The sequence below is a fragment of the Oncorhynchus kisutch genome, linkage group LG18, assembly GCF_002021735.2.
Source record: "Oncorhynchus kisutch isolate 150728-3 linkage group LG18, Okis_V2, whole genome shotgun sequence".
Taxonomy (NCBI): domain Eukaryota; kingdom Metazoa; phylum Chordata; class Actinopteri; order Salmoniformes; family Salmonidae; genus Oncorhynchus; species Oncorhynchus kisutch.
The window spans coordinates 58,742,153-58,761,958 of record NC_034191.2 but is presented as its reverse complement, the minus strand read 5'-3'; the positions used below and the strand labels follow the sequence as shown (position 1 = coordinate 58,761,958).

At 44.0% G+C, this 19,806-nt stretch overlaps 1 protein-coding gene across 3 annotated transcripts in view; it reads left to right on the top strand.

Annotated features, from left to right (window-relative positions):
* LOC109908714 (partitioning defective 3 homolog) overlaps positions 1-19,806 on the top strand; it is a 536,862-nt gene that overhangs the window by 204,647 nt on the left and 312,409 nt on the right. For all 3 annotated transcript variants that reach the window (XM_031796385.1, XM_031796386.1, XM_031796384.1), the window contains exons 4-5: positions 74-270; positions 8,568-8,699. In XM_031796385.1, coding sequence (XP_031652245.1) covers positions 74-270; positions 8,568-8,699 — 329 coding nt within the window. The remainder of the gene's footprint in view (positions 1-73; positions 271-8,567; positions 8,700-19,806) is intronic.

Below are 19,806 nucleotides of genomic sequence, written 5' to 3'. Positions count from 1 at the left end.
CTCCCCTCTTTCTCTTTCTTTCTCTCCCCCTTCCCTCTCTCTTTGTTTCTCTCCCACTTCCTTCTCTCTCTAGACATGCCTCTCCATGTTCGGCGCAGTAGCGACCCCTCTCTGGCGGGCCTTCCCCTGGGTGACCCACATACAGCACCGGAGGAACCATCCCGTAAGAACCCCACACGATGGTCCACCACGGCAGGCTTTCGCAAGCACAACCACCACCACAGCCACAGCCACAGCCAAAACACTGGGACCAACAGCCTGGAACGCAAGGTACAGTAACCCAAAACCTAGACTTATCCTAACACAGCCATAGCCAGAACACAGGGACCAAAAGCCTGGTACAGTACAGTGAACTATCCCAACCTCATGACCTAGGTCATGTCCAGTAGGGACAAAATGTTTTGTAACAGGGAGGTACTACTCATTTACAATGGTGTGCTGATGACAGCAATACAACAAATTCTATATGATCAATACAAATAAAATGAACTACAAATTACAGAATCAACATGACAGCTTCAAACTTCACATTTGACATGAAATCCAAACATTTACAATTCTCATTTAATTCATCAAACATTAAAGTCCTAAACTGCCCTAGAGGCACCCGAGAGTCAAGATGTAGGGAGTTTTGTAGGCTATTCCAAAAGTGGAGGGCATTCAAACTGAAGGCAGATTTACCTAGATCGGTACGTACTAGTGGAACCTCAAGAGATAACCATCCCTGTGAATGGATTTGTTGTGTCATATTTTTACATTTTAACAGTGAAGTGAGGTAGGTCGGAAGCTTCTGTTGTAGAGCTTTATAAACAAAAAGCGAGTAATGAAGTGATCTACAGGACTTAAATGAGGACCAATAAAAAGTGTGTGTTTTTGTTGTCCATTTTGGTACGGTGTGCCCTACTGAACATGACTCTGGTAGTACCACCCTGCCTGAAATGTCATTCAGCTTCAAGGATGCAGGTCCTTAACCCCTTAGTTAATCCTTTACCCACCACTTTTAGGAAGCGAACCCCTATTCTTTATTGAAAAGAATGAAGATCACAGCTTTGAGCATATATTCTTTGTTCTAATTTACTTTTGAGGGTCGTCGGATGTGAACCAGATTATTTTAGGGTTCATCCTCGCCGAAGCTTAAAAAAGAACAGCTAGGCCTATTAACTAGATCAAAATGGCTGCCGACAAGCCTTTAGTGCTTTGAAACAACTGATATTCCAAATGAGATGGAGGGAAGAAGGGGAAGATGGAGTGCTCAGAATGTGACACAGCAACCCTCGACATGATTAGAGCGTTGGCTGATAATCCTATTTAAAAGCACTTTAGTTGTCACCGGCGCCATAATCTTAGTGCACGCCGCTCGTCGCTTCCAAGAGGCTACGGGGGGAAAACGGAGACATAAATAATACATTTGTTATTGTACCTTTCATTTGGTGGCAGAATACAGACTTTTTGGTTTAATATCATAGGCTTAAGCAGATGGAGTCTGTTGCATTGTTGCTAGATTTGCCTCTTGTCTATTTTCATCTGTTAATGACTTGATGTTAAATACAGTATATTTAGCCCGCTCTGGCTATAGAATATTTAATCTTGGCAGAAAGTTGAATCTAAAATGAAACACGCTAACATAAACATCAAAACTATTCATATTTTACCGACTAATTTCGGAACAAAACATATGGACAGAAAATGTACCATATTTTCAAAGACCCGTTGGCTTTGTCTACAGCTACTTGATTTGAGCGTCGCACGCCATGTTCCACTCTTTATATTTGCTCTGTTTCCTATGACTCCAACAGATGAATCGTCTATTTTTCCTACATCATCTCAATATAGTGATATATAGCCGATGGGACTCTTGATTCATCAAGCTAGCATTGTAAAATCTTGACGTTCCTCAATGACTTTACAATGCATCTGTCAACTCTGCTCCCTCCTTTCCTCTCTCCCCTTAGCTAGCTAAGCCTTTGTGTTTAGCACCGAGCACTAAACAGGTTTAGCAGAGCCAGCAGTAAATACGTGCTCGACGATTTACAGCCTCTCTGGGTTTGTGTTTTCTGTGTCGTTTTATAAGTCGTAAAGAATGCAAGAGTGGATTCCTTTATCTCATGTCTACCTGTGTTGTGCTGTGTGAACGGAGCACGGTTTGTGTGTTGTGACTGTGATGGTTATCATTGAGACCGGGCGTCTCAATAGGCCTCTGACCCGTATCTTTATGGCCCTGTCTACACCCCCTTCCCTTCCTTCAGCCTCTCTCTCCGGGCCTCCTTCCTCCTGTCCTTCCTCAGCCGTGGCCCTTGGTCACGCTGCATTCAGCTCGAGTAAACCACATGGATTGTTTTAGCGTACAGGAGACATACAGGATCTCCCTCGGGAGTGTTGCCGGGCAGATCTTTCTGGAGTATCTAGTGCTAGGGCTGTGGTTGTCATGACATTTTGTCAGCCGATGATTGTCAAGCAAATAACTGCCGGTCTCACGGTAATTTACCGTTGATGAACATAAACACATTTGGCATCCCCAAGCTTCCACCCTTAGCCTACAAGCCACTGATGCTGACCTTTCAAGTCAAATCACATTTTACTGGTCACATACACATGGTTAGCAGATGTTAATGCGAGTGTAGCGAAATGCTTGTGCTTCTTGTTCCGACCGTGCAGTAATATCTAACAAGTAATCTAACAATTTCACAACAACTACCTTTTACACACACGTGTAAAGGAATGAATAAGAATATGTACATATAAATATATGGATGAGCGATGGCCGAACGGCATAGGCAAGATGCAGTAGATGGTATAGAGTACAGTATATACATATGAGATTAGTAATGTAGGGTATGTAAACATTATATAAAGTGGCATTGTTAAAAGTGACTAGCGATACATTTATTACATCCAATGTTTTATTATGAAAGTAGCTAGAGATTTGAGTCAGTATGGTGGCAGCAGCCGCTCAATGTTAGTGATGGCTGTTTAACTGATGGCCTTGAGATAGAAGCTGTTTTTCAGTCTCTCGGTCCCCGTTTTGATGCACCTGTACTGACCGTGCTGGATGATAGCGGGGTGAACAGGCAGTGGTTCGGGTGGTTGATGGTGTCCTGGAGGGCAGGTAGTTTGACCCTGGTGATGCGTTGCTCCCTCTGCTGTTTCCTGAAGTCCACGATCATCTCCTTTGTTTTGTTGACATTGAGTGTGAGGTTATTTTCCTGACACCACACTCTGAAGGCCCTCACCTCCTCCCTGTAGGCCGTCTCGTCATTGTTGGTAATCAAGCCTACCACTGTAGTGTAGTCTGCAAACTTGATGATTGAGTTAGAGGCGTGCATGGGGAGTACAGGGAGTATAGGAGAGGGCTGAGAACGCACCCTTGTGGGGCCCCAGTGTTGAGGATCAGCGGGTTGGAGATGTTGTTTCCTACCCTCACCACCTGGGGGCTGCCTGTCAGAAAGTCCAGGACCCAGTTGCACTGGGCGGGGTCGAGACCCAAGGTCTCGAGCTTAATAACGAGTTTGGAGGGTACTATGGTGTTAAATGCTGAGCTGTAGTCGATGAACAGCATTCTTACATAGGTATTCCTCTTGTCCAGATGGGTTAGGGCAGTGTGCAGTGTGATTGCGATTGCGTCTACTGTGGAGCTATTGGGGTGGGAAGCAAATTGGACTGGGTCTTGGGTGTCAGGTTGGGTGGGAGTGATATGATCCTTGAATAATCTCTCAAAGCACTTCATGATGACGGGAGTGAGTGCTACGGGGCGATAGTCATTTAGCTCAGCTGTGGGTTACAGTAGTTAATTTAGCAGACAAGATTTGCTTAGAATTTTGTGGCATTATTTTATATTATTTAATAGTATGAAGGATACAATTGAATAGAGCTGAATAAAATATCAAGGATATTTTCTCCAAACGATTTGAAGCCCATGTGGCTATTCTGTGATGAGCTGTGAACAAAGAAAGAGGTATACTCCTAAATGCTTAATTTAGAGTTATGTCATTTTAGTTGTGATACAATCGTTGCGCGAACTGCAAAAGCCCTAGCCTATGTCAATTTACTATCCCCCATAGAACAAAAGTTTACCTATTCTGTGCGAGAAATAAGTATTCCAAACATAGTCTGGGACAGTTGTGGGATGCGATAGATCCCAAATTAATACAACCACTAGCATGAAAAAAACTGTTTTAAGCAATGAGTCTGACACAACAGATCAGGACATTGATAAACTATCCACACACCGCGGTAGGCTATGAGCACAAATGTTCCATTAGCAGGAAAACACCATTCTCAAAAGGGACCGCAAATGCGATTATAAAGGTGCATTTTTATGTGAAAATGATCTTCCCCAAACATGAAACGTACACACTGTGTGTGTATGCCAGTCAGGCTGTACGTCCATTGTAAAGAGGATTAATGTGCTTCATTTTAAGAAGTTATTTGGCCACTTTCATTGTGATACAAATCTTATCTGAACATATAGGCCTATGGGTTAGGCTACATGAGGTATATGACTATGATTTTAAAAAGTCACACAAAAAAAGCCATGTGCTGTTTCTTGCCTTAAGTGATAATATATCATTCACAAGTGATAGGCTTATATTGTCACCCATCAGACTATTCTTGATTTAATCTTGTTTTTACATAAACTAAATCATGTACAGTACCTGTCACGCCCTAACCTTAGAGAGCCATTTTATTTCTCTATTTGGTTAGGTCAGGGTGTGATTTAGGGAGGGCATTCTTTGTTCAGAGGCAGCTGTCTATCGTTGACTCTGATTGGGGATCATACTTAGGCAGCCCCTTTTCCCACTTTCTGTTGTGGGATCTTGTCTTTTTGTGTTGCATGGTTTTGCACTACTAACTTTACATTTGTTGAGTTGTTTATTGTTTTTTGGTGGAACATTTATAATTAAAGGAAAATGTGCGCCTACCACGCTGCACCTTGGTCTTATTCCAACGACAGCCGTAACAGTACCAGTCAAAAGTTTGAACACACCTACTCATTCAATGTATTTATTTTACTATTTTCTACATTGTAGAATAATAGTGAAGACATCAAAACTATGAAATAACACATATGGAATAATGTAGTAACCAAAAAGTGTGACACAAATCTAAATATATTTTAGATTCTTCAAAGTAGCCTCCCTGTGCCTTGATGACAGCTTTGAACACTCTTAACCAGTTTCACCTGGAATGCTTTTCCAACAGTCTTGAAGGAGTTCCCACATATGCTGAGCACTTGTTGTCTGCTTTTCCTTCACTCTGCAGCCCAACTCATTCCAAATCATCTCAATTGGGTTGAGGTCGGTTGATTGTGGAGGCCAAGTCATCTGATGCAGCACTTCATCACTCTCCTTCTTGGTCAAAGAGCCCTTACACAGCCTGGAGGTGTGTTGGGTCATTGTCTGGCGTATTCTCTCTCTTTGCTCATGTTTTCCTTATTAGGATGTCGGCTGGCGGAGCTGGGAGGGTCGTCATCGACATGGGACCCACCTGGGCTCGGGTGTGTCCCAGCGTAAATGCACCACTTCCCCATTTATTGAGGAGACTCTCCATGCAGACACACTGATAGATTTTGCTTGTGGCTGTTTTGCTTGTTTGCGTTGGCACCAACAACACCCCTCATTATCACATTTATGCAGGCAACCACTCACTTACACTATTGATTATTGACTACACACACCATTATTAATTGTATTTAGTTTACTTTAGTTAAGGAATAACAAAATATATTTATTGTCTCCACGTTGCCTCCCTTTTTGTTTCGAACTTCGAGACGGTTTGTGACACTTCTAATTGGTGTCCTTGGTTTCTTTGCAGCAATTCGACCATGAATGCCTGATTCATGCAGTCTCCTTTGAACAGTTGATGTTGAGATGTGTCTGTTACTTTAACTGTGAAGCGTTTATTTGGGTTGCAATTTCTGAGGCTGGTAACGCTCATGAACTTATCCCCTACAGCAGAGAACTCTGGGTCTTCCTTTCCTGTGGTGGTCCTCATGAGAACCAGTTTCATCATAGCGCTCAATGGTTTTTGCAACTGCACTTGAAGAAATGTTCAAAGTTCCTGAAATGTTCCGTATTCACTGACCTCCATGTCTTAAAGTAATGATGGACAGTATTTTTTTATTTGCTTATCTGAGCAGTTCTTACCATAATATGGTCTTGGTATTTTACCAAATAGGTCTATCCTCTGTATACCACCCCTACCATGTCACAACACAACTGATTGGCTCAATTGAAGGAAAAAAAATCCTCAAATTAACTTTTAACAAGGCACACCTGTTATTTTAAATGCATTCCAGGTGACTGCATACACTTAATGAAGCTGGTTGAGAGAATGCTAAAAGTGTGCAAAGCTGTCATCAAAACAAAGGTTGGCTCCTTTGAAGAATCTCAAATATAAAAACTATTTTGATTTGTTTAACACTTTTTTGGGTTACTACATGATTCCATATGTGCTATTTCATAGTTTTGATGTCTTCACTATTCTACAATGTAGAAAATGGTAAAACTAAAGTGAAACCCTTGAATGAGCAGGTGTGTCATAACTTTGAACTGTTACTGTATGTGTGAAATTTGTTTTGTTTAAAATGTACCGTTATCAAGCACCTGTCTCGAAACGGGCAGGGGGAAAAATGTATGTCAAATGTATGTCATCTATGCACTTAAATAGCGAATGGAGGACACTTTTCCCCTGGTTCATTTTCATGCCAACCAGGTAGGCTATACTCCTCTTGTAAATATAAGCAATGTTGAGAAATAAATATAGTAGGCTTAGCTTACAGAAAGCTGATGGGATCCTCCTCTTTTTAGTAGAGGCCATGACTCTGTTTTCTCATGTACAAGTGCATTCGGAAAGTATTCAGATATCTTGACCTTCTCCACATTTTGTTACATTACAGCCTTATTCTACAATTGATTCAATTGTTCGTTTTTTCCTCATCAATCAAGCTCTGTCAGAGTGATCATCAGGTTCTTGGTCACCTCCCTGACCAAGGCCCTTCTCCCTCGATTGCTGAGTTTGGCCGGGCAGCCAGCTCTAGGAAGAGTCTTGGTGGTTCCAAACTTCTTCCATGTATGAATGATGAAAGACACTGTGTTCTTGGAGGACCTTCAATGCTGCAGACATTTTTTGGTACCCTTCCCCAGATATGTGCCTCGTCACAATCCTGTCTCGGAGCTCTACGGACAATTCCTTCATCCTCTTTGCTCGGTTTTTGCTCTGACATGCACTGTCAACTGTGAGACCTTATTAAGACAGGTGTGGCTTTTGGAAGGTTGCAAGTTCAAACCCCCGAGCTGACAAGGTACAAATATGTCGTTCTGCCCCTGAACAGGCAGTTAACCCACTGTTCCTAGGCCGTCAATGAAAATAAGAATTTGTTCTTAACTGACTTGCCTGGTTAAATAAAGGTTAAAAAAAAAAAAAAAAAAAAAAAAAAAAAAAATGGGTAGGTATCTAATGACCGTCAGCAGCATCAGAGCTTGGAGAAGCCTATTTACCATGACTAAACAGTCATGTGGAATTTGATTGCCGTCATGACTCGTGACTGCCAGTGTGGTGGTATTACGGTCACCGTAACAGCCCTATCCAGCGCATGTTGTCCTGACCGACATAGTGACGGAGCAGCTGTGGGTCGGCCACGCTGGTCTAGGCTGGTCTGACAGTCTGTAGCCACCAGCAGTATCACACAAGGACAGGCACCACACACAAACACATGTGCTGCCTGAAGCCAACAGCTGCCTTGGTCTGTAGGTTTTCTAGGCCGAGACTGGCCTGACATGTCTGTCTGGACTGTGACCCCCCCCCCCTCTCTACCTGTGTTTGCTCTATAAACTTAAACAAATGGAGATCTAATTAGCATAGCCCGTGGGTGTTTGATTTCACCTTCACAGGAAATGTTTTCGAGAGGTTCTTAATTCTCTTTGCGTACCAAAGGGCACCATATTCCCTAAACAGTGCACTATCCATAGGGCTCCAGGCAAAGGTTGGTGCAGTATGTTGGGAATAGTGTGCCATTTGGGATGCACACTCAATATGATAGTAGAGCTAAGCTGTGGTCCAAGGCGCCAATCGGTTCCCGGTGACGTGGCCAGGCTATTAGTGACAATAATTTAGCATGTGTGTGTGTACTGGGATAGGAATGAACTGTATCAGTGTGTGGCTCATCGTCAAGATAAGCTAGACTACCTGCCAATCACATTACAGCTATTTAACAGCATCACAATCTCATCTGTCATGTCAGCATGGAATTGCTTAGTGCAAAGTAGCGCTGGACGATGTGCACTTCATCATACTTTGGAGACGTAGTACATGTACAATATAATGTATGTGTTTGTGTGAATACTAACAGATGATTATAGTGTGACTGTGTGTTAAACGTTGTCTCTCCATGTCTGCAGGGAAAATTAGGATTTGTGTGTGGACTTGTATCGAATGCTATTGTTGTAGTACAGTACACTGCATGTACTGTGTATCAATCGAATACTATTGGTGTAGTACAGTATACTGCATGTACTGTGCATCAACATGTGGTGTTAAACATTGCCTCTCCTCCGTGTGTGCATGGTAAGGATGTAGATGCGTACCGGAGTCTCCCTCGTGATTCAGCAGTTTGGGCCACCCAGTTCCAGAGAGAGACTGCCCGCTCCTCACTCAGCGCCAACCACCCCATGGTGGACCGTTGGCTGGACAGACAGGATCAGGTAGGACCATACACACACACACACACACACACACAGAGTAATAGAAAACTAGAAAAACTATCCAGCCAACTTTGGCCCTAACCCTAGTGTTACAACAACATCTACATTACTGATATTCCGTCAGCCAGCCAGCTCTGGCCCTTAACCCCGGGGTTCGTTTACATGACATTGTGTTTTCAATGGAGCTTTCAGAGTCCAACATTGCAGTATTTCTGTTTTACAGTATGTCTGTTTTTTTTTGTCTCTCGTTTTGACTTACTGGTCTTCCTACTGAAGGATGAGAGAAAAAGGAAGAGGGCTTGAAATAGTGGAACTTAAATAAAATGGCAGACAGTCTCTGTGGAGCTCATAAATGACCTTGAAGGTGTGGGCCAAGTAGCTCTCGATCCTCGCTCGATGGGAAAGTATTTATTCCATCTCTGTCTTTCACACTTTCCTGCCGCTTCTGCTATTTCATTGTCTGCCTGTCTGTCGCTACATCAGTCGCCTGGCTGCTGGGACTGTGTGGGAGGTGTTTAAATGATCCTCCACCACAAAAAGAGATGGAAAGAAGAGAGAGTGACGGGGAGAGAGAGTGAGACATAAGTTTGCAGCTAGGCATTTGTTTGTTACTGCATATTAATGAATATTAGATGTTTCATCACTAGAACCGCTAAAGCACTAATTTGGACTACTCATGAATTGAATTGGTATATTTCGCCGCCATTTTGAATTATTCCCCCCTCCGTCCTTGACTTTTCCTTAATAAGTTCATATAACACACTGCAGTTGTTTTGAATCTTAATGTCACCAACAGAAGTGGAGTTATAACTAGTTTTAAGAGGGCATGTCATTTTTTCAGCAGTCCCCCGCTGCGCCTCCTCCCGACAGTAGGGTCTGCTACGCTCCTTCTCCTGACAGTGAAGGTGCTGTGCCCAGTTGATTATCACCCTGATAATTGCCTCAAAATTGAATCTAAACTTGACCTGTACCGAAACTAATTTCACACAAACAGTGCATTCGTAAAGTATTCAGACCCCTTGACTTTTTCTACATTTTGTTACGTTACAGCCTTAATTTAACATGGATTAAATAGTTTTTTTTCTCCCTCTCATCAATCTACTCGCAACACCCCATAATGACAAAGCAAAACCAGGTTTTTAGACATTTTTGAAAATGTATAACATTTTTAAAACTGATATCACATTTACATAAGTATTCAGACCCTTTACCCAGTACTTCGTTGACGCACCTTTGGCAGCGATTACAGCCTTGAGTCTTCTTGGCTATGAAGCTACATGCTTGGCACACCTGTATTTGGGGAGTTTCTCCCATTCTTCTCTGCAGATCGTCTCAAGCTCCGTAAGGATGGATGGGGAGCATCTCTGCACAGCTATTTTCAGGTCTTTCCATAGATGTTCGATTGGGTTCAAGTCCATGCTCTGATTAGGCCACTCAAGGTCATTCAGAGACTTGTCCCAAGCCACTCCTGTATTGTCTTGGCTGTGTGCTTAGGGTCATTGTCCTGTTAGAAGATGATCCTTTGGCCCAGTCTGAGGTACTGAGCACTCTGGAGCAGGTTTTCATCAAGGATCTCTCTGTATTTTGCGCCGTTCATCTTTCCCTCGATCCTGACTGGTCACCCAGTCTCTGCCGCTGAAAAACATCCCAACAGCATGCTGCCACCACCATGGTGCCAGGTGTCCTCCAGACGTGACGCTTGGCTTTCAGGCCTAAGGTTTTAATCTTGGTTTCATTTGACCAGAGAATCTTGTTTCTCATGGTATGAGAGTCTTTAGGTGCCTTTTGGCAAAACTCCATGCGGGCTGTCATGTGCCTTTTACTGAGGAGTGGCCTCCATCTGGCCACTCTACCATAAAGGCCTGATTGGTGGAGTGAAGCATACATGTTTGATTACAAACTATAGTTTTGGCAAGTCTGTTAGGACATCTACTTTGTGTTTGACACAAGCCATTTTTTCAACAATTGTTTACAGACAAATTATTTGATTTATAATTCACTGTATCACAATTCCAGTGGGTCAGAAGTTTATTATTATTATTATTTATTTTTTACCTTTATTTTACTAGGCAAGTCAGTTAAGAACAAATTCTTATTTTCAATGACGGCCTAGGAACAGTGGGTTTTCTGCCTGTTCAAGGGCAGAACGACAGATTTTGTACCTTGTCAGCTCGGGGATTTGAACTTGTAACCTTTCGGTTACTAGTCCAATGCTCTAACCACTAGGCTACACTGCCGCCCCGTTTACATACACTAAGTTGACTGTGCCTTTAAACAGCTTGGAAAATTCCTGAAAATTGTGTCATGGCTTTAGAAGTGTCTGATGGGCTAATTGGCATCATTGGAGGTGTACCTGTGGATGTATTTCAAGGCAAACCATTTCTCAGTGCCTCTTTGCTTGACATCATGGGGAAATCAAATGAAATCAGCCAAGACCTCAGAAAAAAAATGGTAGACCTCCACAAGTCTGGTTCATCCTTGGGAGCAATTTCCAAACACCTGAAGGTACCACGTTCATCTGTACAAACAATAGTATGTAAGTATAAACACCATGGGACCACGCAGCCGCCATACCGCTCAGGAAGGAGACACTTTCTGTCTCCTAGAGATTAACGTACTTTGGTGTGAAAAGGGCAAATCAATCCCAGAACAACAGCAAAGGACCTTGCTGGAGGAAACAAAATAGATGGCATCATCTATGGCATCATAGATGGCATCATGAGGGATGAAAATGATGTGGATATATTGGAGCATCAGTCAGGAAGTTAACCATCCCAACCGTGAGGCACGGGGGTAGTAGCATCATGTTGTGGGGGTGCTTTTCTGCAGGAGAGACTGATGCACTTAAAATGTGTCTTCCAAATGGACAATGACCCCAAGCATACTTCCAAAGTTGTGGCAAAATGGCTTGGAGTGGAGTATTGGAGTGGCCATCACAAAGCCCTGACCTCAATCCTATAGAACATTTGTGGGCAGAACTGAAAAAGTGTGTGTAAGCAAGGAGACCAACAAACCTGACTCAGTTACACCAGATCTGTCAGGAGGAATAGGCCAAAATTCACCCAACGTATTGTGGGAAGCTTGTGGAAGGCTACCCAAAATGTTTGACCCAAGTTAAACAATTTAAAGGCAATGCTACCAAATACTTTTTGAGTGTATGTAAACTTCTGACCCACTTGGAATGTGATGAAATAAATAAAATCTGAAATAAATAATTATCTCAAATATTATTCTGACCTTTCACATTCTCAAAATAAAATGGTGATCCTAACTTACCTTAGACAGGGACTTTTTACTAGGATTAAATGTCAGTTATTGTGAAAAACTGAGTTTAAATGTATTTGGCTACGGTGTATGTAAACTACCGACTTCAACTGTATGTAATTAGGGTATTTCTGTTTTTTATTAGTAATACATTTGCAAACATTTCCAAAACCCTTTTTCCGCTTTGTCGTTATGGGGTATTGTGTGTAGATTGATGAAACAAGAAAAAGTCATCCATTTTAGAATATAGCTGTAACTTAACAAAATGTAGAAAAGGGAAAGGTGTCTGAATACTTTCTGAATGCACTTTATGCTTTCTGTTTCATAGTCGTAACAAACAAACTCCTCGACTACAATTGATTGATCCCCTGAATTTTTGTGTTTTTTGGTTTGGGTTACAGTAAAATAAACTAATGAAAATTGTATTGTGTTATAATAGTTTTTTCTAACATAACCAAATTAATGTTGTTGCGTTAGCATATATGAAATGTATTAATTGCACTGTTAGACTGTTGCAATCAGAATGACTGCTCGTGAGCTCAGTGGTTCTGGTGTTAAATCTCTTATAGAGATTCACTTATAGAGGCCTAAACAAAGGCCTAAACCTAGGCTTCCAAAATGGCTGTGATTACAGGGCAGAACGGATCAAATGGCCATGTTTACATATTACTGAGACTCGCTGCCACTCTAATCGGTCCCCTATATATATTTAATTGTTCGGGAACTTCTACCACATATCACTTAAACAGGACAGGACTCTCACTTAGGCGTGCAACAAATATAGCCACTTATTCCCTACATAGTGCACTACTTTTGACAAGGGCCCATAGGTCTCTGGTCAAAGGTAGTGCACTATGTAGTAGGGAATAGGGTGCCATTAGGGACGCAGACCCAGATAGAGTAGGCCAGCTTGCCTTGCATTGCCCTGCCGGATCCAATCCCGCCTTGGGTTATGCATCATCATTAAGGAGAGCCATCTTGCATGGAGAAGCCAATCAGCTCTCCCAGTGGGGGCTGTTTTTCTGGAGCTTTCTGATCCAGTGGAGCAGTCCTTCAGTCAGAGCCCCTACCAGCCCAGGCATAACTGACAGAGTCATCCATTTGGAGTCCACACCGCCATTACGGCTGCATTGTGACCCAGATGAGCTGTCACATGCAAGGACCTCCAGCAGTACTCCAATTTTCAGGCCCTCTGACTCCTCATTTCATCCAGCCTCTATCATGCATTGTGATGTTGGCCTAGGCTGATGGGTGGAACCACATTAGAATACAGACCCCAACTGCCCCTCCTCCCTCCATCCCTTCTTCCTGTCTTCCACTTCAACCCCCATCCCCACCTTCTCCATCATTCCTTCTCCTCCCAGGAAAAGTAGTGATGTGGAATGACGGGGTCCATTCCTAAACAGGTGGCAGCATTGGCTTCTGGGAATCATCCTACTGCATTAGACCAGTGTCTTTACACGCTCTGCCTGCCTCCACATTCCACACTAGTCATGCCAAGCAGCAACATAGCCAAAAACCAGTCAGGCCCACTCCACTTTATCCCAACCCCACCATCAGGCTCTCCTCTCTGGGTTAACTAGAGGCTGTGGCAGCCTGAGTGCTCTGGGGCATAGAGTAGGATGGGCGTCAGGAAAATGGAGGGCCTTGCTGTAGCAGTCACTGTTTGTGACTTACACTATTGATTTATGCATCATATTTTTATTGCATGTTAATATCAGTGTTGAGGCTTGTTTTATGATGCTGGAGGAAGCTCCTTGTTTATGACGATGGCTCCAGAATCACCTCAATGAATTGCTGGTTTAAACACTCTGTTGATACAGTGAACCTACATACAACTGGTGTTATTGCCTACAGTATACTGCACAATGTGTTTTAATGGAGGAGGTTGCATCTCTACCTGGGTTGAAATCACATTCATTGTCAGGGTTTTTATCGTCTTAGCAATCAGCCTCTCTCCCTTTGTTATGATATCTGCCCTTGTTTCTCAGTGATGGCCGTGTGGTTGCCAATGTTTTATCTCAAGGCCCGAGATAAAAATATGGTTCATTAAAACATCACACTGTTATGATCGGCAAAGCTGAGTGGAGATAATGAGTACGCACCCACGCACACACACACACACACACACACACACACACACACACACACCTATACACGCCCGCCCGCACACACACACACACACACACACACACACACACACACACACACACACACACAAAAACACACTCACACACACAAACAGACACAGACACACACACACAAAAACACACTCACACACACGCACACACACGCACACACACACACACACAAAAACACTCACACACACACACAAAAAACTCTCACACACATTCACACACACAAACATACACAAAGAAAAGAAAATAAGTGAAATGAAAGCAATTATTTGTTTATCAAGATGTAGTTATCTGATGTCTGTTATTCTTCCTCTTAAATAATCAACCTTTTTTTTTACTCTGGATTCAATGAGATAATATTTCTGCATTACATCTGTAGTAGATCAGTTAATATTGAGATGTTACATAAAAGCACAGTGTTTCACAGATCATCTTTAAATTGTTGTTTTGAAGGTCGGAAATGTTGCTTTTAATCGTGTCCTCAGTTTCCTCTGTGCCCTTTTAATTGTCCCTGGCTTCTTAACAAATGGCACTCTATTCCCTACACAGTGCACACCTTTTGACCAAAGCCCTGGTCGAAAGTAGTGTGCTATATAGGGAATAGGGGGCCATTTGGGACGAGGGCCCCAGTCTGTTGAACAACTTACACTCCGTTCCGCTGTGTCCTGAACCATTTCGTATAAAGTGCCACTTTATAATGCATTTTTAATCAGCCCTTCCTTCCCACTCTTATTATGAATTAGAGATGCTGTTCTATTCTGTTCAGTCAGACACGGACACAGAGGCTTTGTGTGGCTCCTCTACTCTCCCTTTAAATAGGAAGAATGTTCATTCAAGAAGCAACCGACTGGGCCTGAATCACAAATGGCACTCTATTCCCTAAATAGCACAAACTTAGGGTTTTGGTCAAAGTAGTGCCATATGTAGGTAATAGGGTGTTATTTGGGACATATACTGGCCCTTTAGAGTGGCCATGAAGCAAGAAACTGGCCCTTTAAAAATGGTCACTTTCCTCAGACATGGGAAGGGATAGATTCCTGTTAAAAACAGCAGGAATTTCTAACTATGCTACAGTATAGCTCACTTTTGTTGAATGTGATTTGTTTGTCTGTGTCTATGCCTCTGTGTACTCTAAATTTGCACACATGCTTTGCTTTTGTGGCTATACAGTAAAGCAGTGTCAAATGCTTCCATCCAGGCCCTTGGGAAGCACTTCCCAGAGCATTATGTAGAGCTTATTGTAAATCGCATCTCTTTATCAAGCCATAAACGCCAAGGCCTTATGAGTTATTCTTTAAATAAACAGCTGTCGTTAACGCTGCCCCATTATCCCTGTTGATGAATGCTAATGGCATCTACTGACTTGCAGAGTGGAGAGGGAGAGGGAGAAAGAAAGAGCGAGAGATGGCCCGGCTGAGTGCTTCTCCTTCACAGTGGCTCAGACTATCTGACAGCCTTTATGAACTCTACACAGGGGTGGGACTAACACATGGTGTCAATAATGTACATATTCAACCCAATCACATCTCGGTTAGGCCCACGGAAGGATCAGCCTAACTTTGAAATTGTGCATTTAAATATGTTAGGAAGTATAAAAAAAACTATTAGTCCGTCCATCCTTCCTCTCTGACTGTCCAGCCCTTCAGTGGTTATGTAGATAGAGTTTTAAATGAAGGGCGAGAGAGCCAAAAGAAAGAGGAGAATCTGATAGAAGCTTTGGTCAGAGTGCCAGCCAGGAGAATGTTCATGTCCTTTGCTCTTGAATGGAGCTGCACCACCTTGCGGCGTTTATTTATTCCTCTCTGAAAACAAAATGCTCCCCGCCCTGCTGTCTGCATGAGCGAGTAGTGAGACGGATGGTCTCAGATCACGTTTGTTTCATTATTTCCCCTAGTAGATCAAAGACGCTTAAATTTAATAAAGAAGAATCTAATGTTTCAGAGTCCATACTGGCATCTCTCTCTAGGCATTAACCTTTGTATGTTGGAGAGTTATTTAGTATGGGTACACCATCGTGGACTTGAATATGACCTTTCACTCCAATTGTTCGTGGTCGAGAAAGTTACCGGGCCATCGGAGGTTGAAATGAGCATTTACTTAGTTAAGGTGGTCAGTATGTTGGGAGGTTAAGTATGGGTTGTTGTGGAGCCCACACAGCCTGAGAACCCTATGGCATGCTGCAGGCACTGTTAGCTCAGTCAGGTGCAACCAGAGCAGGTCAAATACTTTACACATAACAGGCAGCATTTACTGAATGGAACCTTTTACTGAATGCTATGGAAACAGGTGAATCACAGTCTTCTCCTCCTCCTACCTCCTCCTCTTCTCCCCTTTGTCTATACATACCCCCTCCTCGAACTGTACCACCCTTCCCCCTCTCTTTCCATCTCTGTTCTGTCTCAATATGCAATATATCGGTTTCTCTATTAGCTGAGTGTAACCTTTCCCTGGCCCTGCAGATGTAGGTGTGTGTTGCATGGAGAATTGTAATTACAGGTGGTGTGTGGTTGCACAGGGATTCCTTGGCAGCGCAATCGGTGGTGTGTGTGTGTGTGTGTGTGTGTGTGTGTGTGTGTGTACAGTATGTGCGTGTTTGCACACCTTTTCATGTGTATGTGTGTCTTTGTGTGTGTCTCTGTGTGCGTGTGTGTGGGTGTGTCTCTGTGTGCGTGTGTGTGGGTGTGTCTGCGTGTGTGTTCATGATCAGCTGATCTATCAGGATGGATATGTGATGATCGGCAGGTCATGGGGAGGTATACTGCAGAGATATTGGGAGTGAAGAGGGAGGATGCTCCCACATTCCAAACCAATGAAATCAATTATTGGTTGGTATCTAGTGTCTACAAAGCAGGGTTTGCACTTGTCCCGTAACTCTCACTTCATTTAGTGTGAAGCAGACAAAAGGAATTACATTTTCTGTCAGTAAAGACTTGCCAAATGTGCGCACACTCTCTCTCTCTCTTTCCTCTTTCTCTATCTCTCTCTCCTCTCTTCTCTCTCTCTATCCTCTCTCTCTCTCTATCTCTCTCGCTCCTCTCTTCTCTTTCTCTCTCCTCTCTTCTCTATCTCTGTCTCTCTTTCTCTATCTCTCTCGCTCATCTCTTCTCTCTCTCTCTCTCTCTCTCTCTCTCTCTTTCTCTATCTCTCTCGCTCCTCTCTTCTCTCTCTCTATCCTCTCTCTTTCTCTCCTCTCTTCTCTCTCTCTCTCTCTCTTTCTCTATCTCTCTCGCTCTTCTCTCTCTATGTCCTCTCTCTCTTTCTCTCTCTCTCACTCTCTCTCCTCTCTTCTCTCTCTCTATCCTCTCTCTCTCTCTCTCCTCTCTTCTCGCTCTCTTTTCTCTCTCTCTCCTCTCTCTCTCTCTCTCTCCTCTCCTCTCTCTCTGTCTCTCCTCTCTTCTCTCTCTGTCTCCTCTCTCCTCTCTCTCTCTCTCCTATCTTCTCTCTCTCTCTCTCCTCTCTTCTCGTCTCTCCTCTCTTCTCTCTCTCTCTCCTCTCTTCTCTCTCTGTCTCCTCTCTCCTCTCTCTTCTCTCTGTCTCTCCTCTCTTATCTCTCTCTCCTCTCTTCTCTCTCTCCTCTCTTCTCTCTCTCTCCTCTCTCCTCTCTTTGTCTCTCCTATCTTCTCTCTCTGTCTCCTCTCTCCTCTCTCTTCTCTCTGTCTCTCCTCTCTCTGTCTCTCCTGTCTTCTCTCTCTGTCTCCTCTCTCCTCTCTTCTCTCTCTGCCTCCTCTCTCCTCTCTTCTCTCTCTGCCTCCTCTCTCCTCTCTCCTCTCTCCTCTCTTCCTCTCTCCTCTCTCCTCTCTCCTCTCTTCTCTCTGTCTCTCCTCTCTCTGTCTCTCCTGTCTTCTCTCTCTGTCTCCTCTCTCCTCTCTTCTCTCTCTGCCTCCTCTCTCCTCTCTCCTCTCTCCTCTCTCTCTGTCTCTCCTCTCTTCTCTCTCTGTATCCTCTCTCCTCTCTCTCTCTCTCCTCTCTTCTCTCTTCTCCTCTCTTCTCTCTCTCTCTCCTCTCTTCTCTCTGTCTCTCCTCTCTCTGTCTCTCCTGTCTTCTCTCTCTGTCTCCTCTCTCCTCTCTCTTCTCCTATCTCCTCTCTCTCTGTCTCTTCTCTCTCTGTCTCCTCTCTCCTCTCCTCTCTCCTCTCTCTCCTCTCTCCTCTCTTCTCTCTCTCTCTCTCCTCTCTTCTCTCTGTCTCTCCTCTCTCTGTCTCTCCTGTCTTCTCTCTCTGTCTCCTCTCTCTCTCTCCTCTCTCCTATCTCCTCTCTCTCTGTCTCTTCTCTCTCTGTCTCCTCTCTCCTCTCCTCTCTCCTCTCTCTCCTCTCTCCTCTCTTCTCTCTCTCTCTCTCCTCTCTCTCTCTCTCTCTCCTTTCTTCTCTCTCTGTCTCCTCTCTCCTCTCTTCTCTCTCTCTCTTTTTCTTCTTCTTTCTTTTCTCATTGGGTTTTAAACCCAACTGGTGGAACCTGGCCAGTAGGTGCTGCTGTGTGTTCAAAATAGAGGATTATTTTTAGGAAAAGCAATGCCACATTGTCTCTCCTCTCTGTCGAGGGGGCCTCTGCTCTCCTCTGCGTAATTACCTTATAATGTAAATGGCAGCTCACAAGAGACAGAGTTCTGCTGAGAGAGAGTCAGCATACAGCACTACAATACAGCCTTAGCCTCAAATTAGCTTTCCTCGCTTAATTAACTACCCAGCACTGAGCTGCTCCCAACCAGGCTTCTCTCTCCTCTCCTGGTTAGCCAGCTTAGCGTGGCTTAGCTCACCATCTCTCCCTAGACTGAGTCTGAAAGATACTAGCTTGTGCTGTGAGTCAGAGCACATGTTGATCAATCAAGCATGGGTTGCTTTCTTCTCTTGCTCAGTCAAGCAAACAAACAAGCTACATCTCCCTCCTTCCCTCCCAGCCCCCAACAGGCCTAGTTGCTGAGGCCATCGTGGAATTGAGAAACGTTGTGTTATTGACCTTGACGGTAGGTAGGTAGGTAGGTTGGTTCATTCAGAGCTGCTCAAGGGGAAAGGAATGTGTCTGGGTGACTTGTCATTCTGTATGCAGAACTGAGTGAGCATCTCTCTCTCTTTAACCTCTTTTACCACACTCTCCAGGATCCCTTCCTCCCTCACTCCTTTCTTCCCCTCGGCAACTGCCCCTCCATCCCTTTATCTCGTCTTCCCCCATCCCTCCCTCTCTTTTACCTGTTTTATAGTACCCTCCAGCCTCCCTCCATTCCTCATGTCTTCCCCTCCCTTCCCTCCTTCTCCCAGACCACTGTCCCCCTCCATCTCCACCCATGTATCTCTCATTCCCACCAGCCCAGCACCTGTTAGAGGTAGGAGGGTCTGTGTGTCTGTGTTCAAAGAGCACCGGTGCCTCTCCTCTCCTCTCCTCTCCCCTCCTCTTCGCTCCCCTCCTCTCTGCTCCCCTCTTCTGCTCTCCTGTGAAGACCAGCCAGTGAGTTGGAACTGTTCTCGTCCATTAACCTGCCGGCACAATGGACTAACACAACGCCACTCCACAACCCCCTGAGAGGAGAGGAGAGGAGAGGGAGGGAGCAGCAGTCATTTGTCAGACAGAGAGTCAGACAACTGCTGAGATGTTTTAACTGCAGACCAGAGTCGTTCCTGGTCAAGTCACCAGGTCAGGACTATTTCCTGATCCTATTTATGACACAGCATCCACTAACCCATCAACATAAGTAGGTGGCCATGGTGAGGGTC